The following is a 13,134-nucleotide window of genomic DNA, read 5'->3' on the forward strand; positions in this document are numbered from 1 at the left end:
ACAGAAGTGGATCAGCGTCTTAAAAAAGATGTCCCTGCAAGATATGACTGGTTTCAATCCTCCTTAGAACATGAAAATATCAAGTTCATTAATTTTAAGAGACCCAACAAAGACATGTTTGCAGCAAAATAGTGAAAGATCCTCTGGGGCTGTTCTAGAAAATGTATGAAAAATAAGTCTCCATTTAAACATGCCATTAATGATTGGTATAACTTAAATTATTTTCAATATTTTAATCATTTTAATGTCGTAAGACTTCAATTTTTTTATTAGCATTCACAGGATTATACAATAATGGTAACAGATATGAGAGCCTTTTGTATAATGGCATCAACAATGCACATATGATTAGATTTTTTTAAAAAGTACAAAAACCTGTTAACCTAAGATAATCCTAAACAAATTCAAGTAGTGATATTAGAGAAAATAATAGCTGCATTAACATATTTGTTGATGTCGAACAGAAAACATTACAAATATCAATGACCACACTTGTGACTCCAGCTGTAAGATAAGATAAGATACTCCTTTATTCATCCCACAATGGGGAAATTCATGAAAACATAAACATAAAACATAATGGAATTTTTTTTTAAATAAAGGTAAAAATGATAATGATAATAATGATAAAAGTGTGATAAACATATTAATAATAAAAAATATATACACAGATACATACAGAAATGTATGTACAAAAATATATAGACATACAAACATTCAAATTTCCAAATTAAAACAAAAAGGAAAACAGCAAACCAAACAAAAACACAAGTTAAATTAAACCAAACTCTTAAAAATAAATAAATAAAAAACCCATGCTGCCACATCCTACCACACTACTTACATTCCACATTAATTTCACCTTGCTTTAACTTGGAATAAGACTTCAATTTAACAAGTTACTGTTTGACCACAAATTATATGTTTTATTTGGGTTTCACTCCAGTTAAAATTAGACCACTGGGGAATAACTTGGTGTGTCATCAGCATAAACAGAAATATGAGGTATCTTTACGTAGATGGAAATAACCAAAAGTCTAATGTCTTTAAGGAAATCTGATCCAGGACCTTTTAACAAAACTAAAGAAAATTGGGATTTGTTGAAAGACATTGGCGCTAAGTTTGTAGACCTCTAGACTTTCTTAGTTGGGGTTAATTCTGTGTTTTTGTCAGGATATGTGGTCTTTGTGTTACTTCCTGCCCCCTCAGTTATGTTTACTCCTCTGTCACTGCCCTATATCCCCAGTCTTTAGCCCCGCTGCCCTTTAGCTGAACAAGCCAAAACAGCTTTAGCTGTTGTTGGCTTTTGTTCAGGACCGCTCACTGGTGGAGTGTCAGGGTGGCATTACCACTTCGCTCTGAGATGGACAGCCTCTGCTAAGCCCCAGTTTTAGTTCGGCATAACCTCTGGCCTCTAATTTATAAGCCCTCAGTTACTCAGAGTCTCTCTGGACTGGGGGAAAGGAGAGCAGGGAGATGAATGTCTGCTCTGCTCCATTAAAGCCTCCACGTCAAGCACCTGGAATGACTCTGCTACTGCCTGGAGTCGGACACAGTGACGAGCTCCCTGGGAATGCTCACCACTGGACCAAAATTACTCCTAAATTCCTGAAATAACAGCTGATTTTTTTTTTCTTTGATTATATATAACTTCCAATTAGGGATGGGTACGAGTACTCAGGTACTCGTGTACTCTTCATTGACCCCATTATTCAAGTAGCATTTTGCTACTCGCGCACCCGGCAACATAACTTGAACTCATCCAGCGTTACATGTGTGACCATGTGCTTTTTCTTTTCGCCTAAATGAATATACTAGGTAGGAAAATAATTAACGGGATATAAACGTATGACTTTTCCGGCCACGGCTTCAGCTTTAGTATACACCGAGCCAGATTTCAGCAAAAACAACTGTTTTACGGCAGCTACGGCAACTCTCTAGGAACATATTATTCCACCGAAAGCAAAAGCACAACCAACATAGAACCGTCTGAGACACCTGCGACATGTTGGTTTAAAAAAAGGGATGTCTGGAAGTAGGGGAGAACATGGTTGGTTGTCACACTTTTTACTGTGTTGATGATTGCTCATCATCAAAACATCTTTCAATAGTCATCCCTACATTACATTGAAGCTTAAAGGTGTTGGCTTGAAATGTGTATCCCTCTCATTTTCCAACTCAATGTAACAAAGAGGCAATTCACTGTCAAAGACACTCTGACACATTGTGACAACCAACCCCATCACAGGGATGATTGTCACACACTATGGGGTTGGTTGTCACAATTGTATTTCAATGGGAAAAATATTTTTAAAAAGGCAAGAAGGCAGAACTAAGTTTGAAAGTTTAATTACACTGACAAGTGATAGGCCTACATAAGTTAATGCATTTTAATATAAAATGAGCAAGGAACATGAACAGGAAACACATCTTCAGTCCAGCCTATATAACAACATAAAGAACAAAACAAATAGGCCTAATAATAATGGCCTACTCAACTAGGCTACATGCAGTCACTGTCTGAGTTACAGTGATGCCAAATGTAGGGTCAGCGCACTCCAACTAATTTCACCATGCATGATTTTGCCAACATAGGGGTTGGTTGTTACATGTGACAACCAACCGTTGTGATGAAACCAGAGCAGAGAAGATTAGCCTTCTAATGAACAAAATTGACTTTTATTTATTTATTTGTTTGTTTTTCTTTACGGTTAAAAAACAATAATAATTGCGAGTACTTGAGTAGTCCTTAATTAGATAACTCGAGTAATCAAGTACAAGGATTACTGTAAATTCCCATCCCTACTTCCAATATGGCCGCTTAATTATTGATAAAACCATTAAGTTAGTCTGAAAACCATCTGTGAGCGGTCCCATTAACAAATCCCCAAGCTTAGGATTAATGACTGTTTGCAAACAGCTGACACAGTTGTACGATTAAATCTATTAAATGTGTTACATACGGCTTAGTGATGTGAGACAATGAGTGCATCAATCATGTAGTTATTTTTTGTGATGTCAGATCTAAAGAGAGGAGGTTTGGGCAGTGACACTGCTGATTTATACCAGTCAGCGTGATCCTTGTCCCTGCATGAACGCATGTGTTCTCTTACCCATGGCAGCTCAACGTGGGTGAATTGTGTCCCCCTACAGAGCTGAGGTCATGATGGGGGGAGGTGAGTCATTTTGGCATCTGAGGCAGAGGAGGCGTTCAGCTGCTTTGCACATTATAACCCGGTTGAGGCCTGGCCTCCCTCCCGGCTGCCTTGTTGATATAAAGGTTGGCTGGACGAGTAACAGGACATCAATCTGGAAAACTGCATGATTAAAGACAAAACTCCATATGGGGGGGAGTTGCGGTGAAACCATTTCTACTCACACATGTGACTTGCTGTTCAAGGATGAAATGTGAGCTAAGGTTTCACTAAAGCTTGGCGGTAACTCTAAATTTGAATTTTACTGAGGCGGAACAAGTGTGACAACTCCTTTAAAACTTAGTGCCAGAGCTTCAAATGTTGACTGATGCAAAATCCTCATGACTGATGGAGAGGCCTGGGTGGGGGCTGTTTCCTGTCTGCTCTGGACACTGTTTACCACCTTTAGGGCCAGCTTCACCACCACACAAATAGCATATAGTTGATTATTGGCAGCAGCGTCAAGTTAAAGCCTAATCACTTCTTTGCAATGCAATCTAGTGAACAGTTTGTAGTTTCCTTGTCAAAATCTCACCCTAATTCATAAACTGGATTAAGGCTCCCAGTTGTAGAGAACTCTACCAAATCCTTTTGTCACTATATTAAAACACTGCATTGTAAAAAAATATCACATTTTATGCAAAAGGAAAAGTTTTCTGTCTTGGCCCATGATTGAACTATAACCACAGAAGCCAGTGTAACACATAGTGCTGTTACTGCGGAGCTCTGACACAGAACCAAGGACAGACTTGTGAATATCTGGACTATATTGGAGGTGGAAATATCACTGCCAAGTCAAGCAGGAAAAAACATTTCCTGTTGCACTGATAACTTGACCTAAAACTGTATTAATGAAATGAAATGTTACTTTATCCAGCAAACTTACTGAATATGTTGTGATAACACAAAGTTAAACTGAAGGCTTTGTACTTAAAATATCACAGTTGCTAGGCATGGGTCATGGTTACAAATATTTGTATATTGATATTATTGATAATGATAAAATAGATAGATAATGTGACTACTGTGTCATCTTGAGAATCTACTTTTTAGTAGGTTTTAATGAGGTACAACTATCAGGCTGTAACACATCTGAAAGCTGTTTGCTAACCGCCATTAAATGACAAAAGAAGAAGAAATCATCTGTGCCAAACTGGTGTGGTGTGACTTCTGAAGCCGTCAAAAAGCTTTGTGGAATATTTTTTAAAAACCTTGTTACAAAAATGAAGTCAAGTACAAAGTTTGCCTGGTAAAACTAGCATACAGTTGTGCTCATAAGTTTACATACCCTGGCAAAATCTGTTATTTTTGGGGCCATTTTTCAGTGAATATGAATGATAACAGAAACTTTTTTTCATTCATGGTTAGTGGTTGGGTGAAGCCATTTATTGTCAAACAATTGTGTTTACTCTTTTCATATCATAATGACAACATAAACTACCCAAGAAATCATAAATTCTGCCAGGGTAAACTTATGAGCACAACTGTATGGAGATCTTTTCCATGCATATATAACAACTAAACACAGTCATGAAATAAGAGAGCATATAATTCAGAGCACAATGTTTGAGTTGTTCAGGAACTGTGCCATCCCACATCAGAGTGTAATCTAACGCCTAATCGCTTTCAGTATTTTGAGCACTGTGTACAGTCAACTGAAGCAGGGCGTGAAGGATTGTTAGATGTCTTTCACATTAGAATTAGCTGTAAATGCTCAATTATGTTAAATATTCTTCATATAGAAGATTTGTTGTGGAATTTCACTTTATTTATGAATAGTTCTTCTAATCCAAAATGCATGAAGGCAATGTTTATTTTTATTCCAATCCAAAAATTCAATATAATGGGGCGCTAGATTAGCAGGCGACCCATGTACAGAGGCTATAGTCCTCGTTGCACTGGTCTAAGGATCAGTTCTCAGTCCTGACCAAGCCACAACCTCCAGTCTCAAAATATGAAGCCCATGTGGAAGTGTTATATACTGCAGTTCATCGAGGATCCGCTTGAGGCTGGCTGCAGAAACACCAGAAACCACATACACACCAATTCAAAAAAGCCGATCTTTACAGCAGAAATAAACATGTTTACAGCCTGGTTCAAAAGACGAGTGTAGTCTGGATAGCTCATTTCTCTATCGGCACACACTATAAGGGGGGGACAATTTTATTTTTAACGCAACAATTCAGAAGATATTTTGATTACGAGCTTTGCCCAAATAAGGACATGACTGCCTTGACTGACAGCCGGGACCACTGTAGCTGTTGGCTAGGAGGCTCAAAGCCCGCCTCTTTACCTCACACTAGCTTGACAGACGTTAGGGTGCGTTCAACATTTCCAATATGGCTCCCGCCGATGATTGGCTTCAAAAAAGCTGTCTGGAACACATGGGTGACATCACGAATACTACGTCCATTAATTAAAAAATGACATGATTTGGTGCATGTCATCCCTCACTCATGTTCCCCTCACTGTCCGATCCAATAAAACATCTTTAAAAAGTCGCTATGTCGCTATATCTGGTATCTGAGATTTATTCCCTTCTAAAATAGATCTTAAGAACCCTGGCACTCATTCCAATAGTGTCTGTCCACATTGTTATGCCCTCATCATACTCGCCCTGGTTAGGGTCAGCCGATCCTTTCCCCTGTCCTCGTATGCCTCTAAATAGCTGTATGACCGTGGTTGTACAGTAGGCCTATCTGTACTCACACTGTGGTGGACCAGTGACCTGCACGGGTTGTCTTTGACCTTTTGCCTGGTGCATGCTGGGACAGGATCCGACCTCCTGTGACCCTGAAAAACATCAAACAAAAAAAGAAGGAATGACTTCTGGTTGAATCACTGTGAAACTTAGTGGATAGATCAGATTGAGCACCTGGAATCAAGAAAACATCTGCGCTAGTTCATAGTTGGAATGTATCATGGGGTTGCAGGAGCAGTAGGATGAAAATTAGGAGTATTTATGATGTCATTTTAAGTCTTCAATAACCTTAAAATGTTGACATTGATTCCCTGAATCTGTTTTTTTCCAGGTGGGGAAGGACACGGTACAAACCACTGAGGACCAGATCATGAAAAGGGACATGCCACCAGCTTTCATCAAGTAAGCGCAGACTCATCTCCTCTGAGACCTTCATTTCTTATAGTGTCAAACCTCTCTAATGCATTGAGATGAAACAGTTCTCTCTTTACAGTACGTGAAACCCACTGGCCCTCCTCTTGGGCTCTCTTTCTCTCTTTATCTGTTGCAGTAATGACTGGTTGTGCCCAAGCAAAGGTCAGACATGGCATGTTAAGTGCCTCAGAGTCTTGCCCCGGTGTAACATAAATACTTCATTGCTCACAGAGGAGCTCCTTTACTCTAAAGGAGCAGGACCACAAACTCATACATGCCCTCATACATTCAAGTATCTTGCTGCTGCTGCTGCTGCTGCTGCTTTTGGTTTATGTCAGCACATGACACACAAAAATCACACATCACTGTAGAAAAGTAGACCAACATATGTGTGTAATTTATCCCTGGTCTTCTGTAAATCATTAACAGGAGCTCATGTGTCTTTACAAAGTCTTTCACCCATCATTATTACTACCTGAGAGACTACAATCAGGGGAAGGAAGAGATTGCGCGCCCCCCCTCCCCCTCTACCCCACAAGGTCAGGGATGAACACATTGGGAGGCACAGGTCGCCAGGCTCAACACATTTGGCGCCTCGAAGTCACATCGTCACCCTGTCGTCATCCATCAGCACATGTGCTGGAATGCGTCTCCTCCACTAAATATAGTGTCGGTTGGGGTCCGGTTAATGCATGGCTGTTTCTCGCTAGCATGCTGAAGGACACTGCTGGCTGGCTCTGCAAACACACACACACACACACACACACACACACACACACACACACACACACACACACACACACACACACACAGAGGCCTTGATGTCATGCACATACATTAGCCTTTATCCTGCTGGAAACTTGCTCCCTCGGAGGAGGAATGGATACTGAGCTCTTCTTGTTTGTGACGTTAAATGTGGAAAATAGCCTGTTATCATGGCAACATATAGACACTACACCAGTGTGAATTTTGGCAGCTATTTTAGATTTAGTCATAGACTTAGTCTTTAGATGAAAATGCCTGTTCATTTTAGTCACATTTTAGTCTTTTCAGCCCTTTATAGTTTTAGTTTAGTTTAAGTCGACGAAAATTCAAAACATTTTAGTCTTTCATTTTTGCCGTCAGATAACGGTAACAGGGTTATACCAAGTGTTAAAATCATCATTTCACTCCTTTAACACTTTTGCTTGTGTAATACCTTAAGTTAAATAATTCAGCCTGTCCCTGCTAAAAAGTCAAAGAAAACATTCTTGATGTGACCACTGTGACTGTATTTTGATTCTCTTGGCTCACAGAAAAAGGCCATTAAAGGACTGTATTGCACAGTTACGACGGTCCTTGAATGTACCTGCAGTGACAGGCGCACTGGACAGTCAGTCAGTTCACGGCACTCTGAAATGCATCTGCATCTTTGATGACTAGGGCTGTTTTCGAAACCGCCTACTATACTAGCAGTACGTACTGATTTGGCCAAAATTTAGTATGTAGTAAGTGAACTAGAGCAAAATCTGCAGTAAGCCAAAACTACCCAGATGTGTACTGATTTGGGAAAATTTCACAGTATGCATCCAACCAGTGCACAGCAATGCACAGCACTCGTTATGCTTCTTCTTTTTCCTTCTTTTTTGATGGGGGGGAAATCCGTTTTGGAGTAATGTGAAAGTTATTGAATTCCGTACAAACCACTTCTCCATCCATCCATCCATCTTCTCCCGCTTATCCGGATCCAGCAGGGAAGCCCAGACACTCCTCTCCCCGGCCACTTCCACCAGCTCTTCTGGGAGGATACCGAGGCGCTCCCAGGCCAGCTGAGAGACATAGTCTTGCCAGTGTTTCCTGGGTCTTCCCCGTGGCCTCCTCCCAGTCGGACATGCCCGAAACACCTCCCCAGGGAGACGTCTGGGAGGCATCCTGACCAGATGCCCGAACCACCTCATCTGGCTCCTCTTGATGCGGAGGAGCAGCGGCTCTACTTTGAGCCTCTCCCGGATGTCTGAGCTCCTGACCCTATCTCTAAAGCTGAGCCCAGCCACCCTGCAGAGAAAGCTCATTTTGGCCTCGCAATCTCATTCTTTCGGTCACTACCCACAGCTTGTGACCATAGGTGAGGGTCGGAACGTAGATTGACCGGTAAATTGAGAGCTTTGCCTTCTGGCTCAGCTCCCTCATCAACACAACAGACCGGTACAGCGTCCGCATCACTGCAGAGGCCGCCCCGATCCGTCTGTCAATCTCGCGCAGGCAATACCTACTGCCTACTACATTAGTAAGTAGTATGTAGCAGGCCATTTCGAAAACAGCCTAGGAGTTGATCAAAACTTACTAAATGTGTCTGATGTTTCACCAAACTGGATTAAATCAAGCTGTAGACGCAGAGCTTTGTACGGTGAAAGCGGCAAAAACGTCAAACATCAAATATTAAACAGAGGTCCCCCAGTTGTGTTTTTGTCACTCACGCACACCAGGAGGTAGAAATCATCAATGAATGATGATGAGACAGATGCATGGAGGTGAGGAGAGCTGGTTCATAAAGCACACCTGCTGCAGGTAGAGACCAAGCTAGCACTGCGCCCCTCAAATAATAACTCAGCCTGTCACAGGAATGCATCACTTTTATCTTTAAAGATTAGACGCACAGCGGGGGAAAACATGGATTTTGAATGTCCTACTGTCGGCCACTGATGTTTTTGTCTCGTCATCGTCTCGTCAACGAAATCAAAACCTCAATCGTCTTAGTTTGTATTATTAGTGATGCCCTTTAGCTCGCCATAGTCTCGTTTTCGTCATGAAAAATGAGTCGTTGACGAACATTTATCGTCATAATTTCGTTCACGAAATTAACACTACACTACACCCCTGGAGCTAGAACACGCTCAGACCTTGGCTTGTTGCCTGTTTCTATGTGCAATATGGCTGTTGTGAGACAATGCAGGCGGCATGTATGACGCTGAATCAAAGGACTGTGGTTTTTGCTGCTCTGGAGTTCACTGAGTGCATCTCACCCGGGATCCAAGTATCAATCATACACATTTTTTTTTTTTTACATTGCTGTGGAAATGTGGGGGTTAAATTGAGCCAGAGCCAGCCAGGGCGGAGCTCTTCCTCCTGCGGTCAAATCACATCAAGCGCTTCAGTTTTTTTAACCATCCTCCAGAATGCATCCCTCATATCCGGCTCACTCAAGGATTCCCAAAACCAATAAAACGTCCAGTCCATTCAAGTATTTATCAGACATTCTGACAGAAAGAAATAACCCAAGCAGACTTTTTTTTTTTCTGATCTGCTTCTGACTTTACAAAAACCTCTGAAAGAAAACCATTGCTTCCATGGACCATGGTTATGAAGTTCTCCCAGCAAAGTCCCTGAGGCTACTTCTTGCAGCTTTGTGTGAACATGTCTGTTGCCAGTTCTAGAAAACACAAAACTTGTCATACAGGAAGGAAACTACTGACAGAAGTGTTAGGATGAGTAAGATCAGACTAAGCTTCTCATAGTACGTGTAAACTCTCACACTTCATTGGTTACAAATCAGCCAAAATCTTATCCCTTAATCTGCTCTGTTTATAAAATAAGTGTATGAAAGGAATGTGAATTTAAGCTTTGATGTATGAGAAGTTCAGAGAATTACAGCTTCCCTATTTGATTCACATTATAAATAGTCCATCTGATATTAGTACACCATCCCCTTTTACTCTAGTATTTGCTTTGAATTCAATAAATAGAATTATACAAGAAGAGGAAATTAAACGAAGACGAGCTTAGACAGCAGCTCCTCTGTGTTACAGCTAGCTGTATCCCAAGGCTTCCATCTGTTTTTGCTGCAGGCAGTGTGCTGTCGTCATGCACTATGTCCATCTGGCTTCTGAAGGGCTTCATATCAACAGCATGACTTGTTTTGGAGAAACTTTTTTTTTTTTTATTACAGGTTTTCAGATATATCTTCTTCTTCTTCTTTCCCCGCAGAGTGGAGAACGCATGCACAAAGCTTGTGCAGGCTGCCTCCATGCTGAAAGCTGATCCTTACTCTGTTCCTGCACGGGATTACCTCATCGATGGCTCCCGGGGCATCCTCTCCGGGACCTCTGACTTGCTACTGACCTTTGATGAAGCAGAGGTAATAATAAATTCATTTCTTCAATCTTTTTTTTATTTGAAAATCCTGAAAACAAACGGGGACGTCTGATTGCCGTAAGCGGATTTTGTCACAGTAAAGACTCATCGATCGGGATCAGGTGCATCACCAGCTTTTACAGGTTTATTTATGAAGTGATACCCAGGGTCTCCCAGTGTGTGGTTGGGCTTGTAACACCCAGAAATAGGTCAATTAAATGATGGTTTATTGATACGCCCGATGGAGGAAGAATTGATTTCTCTGCCCTCCTTTGCTTCAGAGCTCTCCCAGCACATTAATAAAACATTGGTGCAAACTAGTGTGCGCTTACATGTGCTTTGATTTTTCGCACCTGAACCAGCCAGATGTTTAGAGATGATATTTCAGATGACTGAAAAATTGTCAATATGACATCACTTGCTCTTTAAATATTGATAAAGGCCATACATGTTCCAGACTCCAGCTGATACGGACATGCTGGACTCCAGCGGCAACAGCTTCTACTACTCGTCTCATCACTATCAACACTCCCTCTGTCTCTCATTCTCCTCTATCCCCCTTTCCAGACCCAACTCGGTAGAGGCATGATGGCTGTCTAACATGAGTCTGGTTCTGCCTGAGGTTTCTGCCTGTTAAAAGGAAGTTTTTCCTCTCAACTGTAACTAGCTAAATGTTGCGATCTGCAATGCTCATGGTGGATTAAGGTGGGGTCAGACTGAGTCTTACCCTGTCTTGAAGTTGGGTCTTTGTTCATAATTTGACATTGAGTGGTCTAGACCTCCTATGTGTGTAAAAGCGTCTTGAGATAACGTTTGTTGTGATTTGGCGCTATGCAAATAAAGATTAATTGATTGGCTGCAAACTTAAAGGTGGAGTAGGACATGTTATTTTGATACATTTTTCTCAATCACGAGCTAAAAGCGATGTATACATCGATAGGGAGTAATACACAAAGTGATCTAACACTGAGATGAGAAATCTCAGTTGTCTGTGTCAGCAGCTAGACTGCAATAAGTTCGTCCAATCATTCATTCGCCACCGAGCGCAATGATTGGCTGATCGGCCGGATGACCTGTGACCTGCCGAAAGACACACCTCCTGTTTACAGGAGTGCGCGTGACCTGACTGAGATCGTCACTGTTCACTAACGCAGAACATCTGATAAACATGTCAGAGAGAGAGAAACCAACGATTTAGCTCAAGTTCTGCCCTCAAGTTCTGCCGCTAAACAGAGCAAGAAGAGGGAGACTGTGATGGAAAAGGAGACGACTTAAAAACAGTGGATGAAGATACAAACACGAGTCAATATTCGGGCTGCATTTCTGTGACGGCTGGAGGATTTGAAGGGTCTCTAAAGCGACGCCATGGTTGCTGATTTTCTACTGGACAGGTAATCATGTCATTTCATTTGTCTTTGTGTTCATGGTTTAGTTCATCTATGAGACAGCTAGCGATAACTTCGGCTAATGCTAGCGGCCGGCTAACGGCTTGTAGCTCTGTTTATAGAGACCTGTACACAGTCTGTTAGCTTGTAGCTCTGTTTATAGAGACCTGTACACAGTCTGTTAGCTTGTAGCTCTTTATAGAGACTTGTATACAGTCTGTTAGCTTGTTGCTCTGTTTATAGAGACCTATACACAGTCTGTTAGCTTGTAGCTCTGTTTATAGAGACCTGTACACAGTCTGTTAGCTGCTAGCTCTTTATAGAGACCTGTATACAGTCTGTTAGCTGGTAGCTCTTCGGTTGCTCTTTATCAGCATGAATGGGGTGTTGTACTAAGTCTAAATGCCGTCTTGTCTGTGTTTTCATAGCTACGAGAAGGAAACATCGACGTCCACACCGTTAAAACACGGGACGCAGAGGCCTCCACCCCAGCTGTTTCATGTGTTCGGAGTCCCCCTCTGACCGGTGAGTTTCAGGCCCATAAGAACTCCATGAACATGAACGTTGCTTTGACCACTGCTTGCGTGGAGGTATAAATACTGCTCTCTTTTTTATTATGAGCTATTTTTGATTTACGTACGCAGAAGGTTTTTTTTTAATGTCCGCACAAAATAAAATCCAAACCATTCTCTTTCACTTCACGTGATCTGCATGCTAAATCGCAATCTGAGACCACAGCAGGACAGGCAGACACCATACAGACTAAAGAGATGAGAGACAAAACGTTTGGCTGATAAAAAATCCTGTGAATGTTAGCTGCTTCTCTAAAAGCTTGGTTTGGTGAAGGAAAGCATGAATAAAAGTGTTCAACAAGGAATCAAATACACAGAATAATTGTATCAATAATCTGTGGGCACAGTCTTCCTCTCCAAAGAGGGAGAGAGCACATTTTGACATCACTTACTCTGAAAATATTAGATAATATTCAAGATATCAATAAGAAATACAGTATATGTACCATATGTGCACAATACACACTGCAGTAGGCACTAAGCACACACTAGTGATAGTGGTGTCAACTCCTTGAATGGCTAGAAGAAATAACTGTTTACATATGGGGCTGAAGGAAGGGTTATTATGATCGAAATCAAATGCACAGTGCTGTAAGATAATGAGAACCTTTGACTAAACTTCTGATTCTTTCTTCTGTCAGGTATTGCACAATATTTAACAAGAAGTCAAAAAAGTGGAGCCTGTACACAATGAAGGTGGATAAGGACTACAAGTACATCACAGACCTCCAGAGCTAAATCCTGCACAGAAAGCTGAC

At 41.3% G+C, this 13,134-nt stretch overlaps 1 protein-coding gene across 1 annotated transcript in view; it reads left to right on the forward strand.

Moving 5' to 3' along the window:
* The window catches only part of LOC117830213 (vinculin), a 49,890-nt gene that overhangs the window by 14,019 nt on the left and 22,737 nt on the right, over positions 1-13,134 (forward strand). The window contains exons 2-3 of the mRNA XM_034708237.1: positions 6,227-6,297; positions 10,273-10,423. Coding sequence (XP_034564128.1) covers positions 6,227-6,297; positions 10,273-10,423 — 222 coding nt within the window. The remainder of the gene's footprint in view (positions 1-6,226; positions 6,298-10,272; positions 10,424-13,134) is intronic.

This window comes from Notolabrus celidotus, chromosome 18 (assembly GCF_009762535.1).
Source record: "Notolabrus celidotus isolate fNotCel1 chromosome 18, fNotCel1.pri, whole genome shotgun sequence".
Lineage (NCBI taxonomy): Eukaryota > Metazoa > Chordata > Actinopteri > Labriformes > Labridae > Notolabrus > Notolabrus celidotus.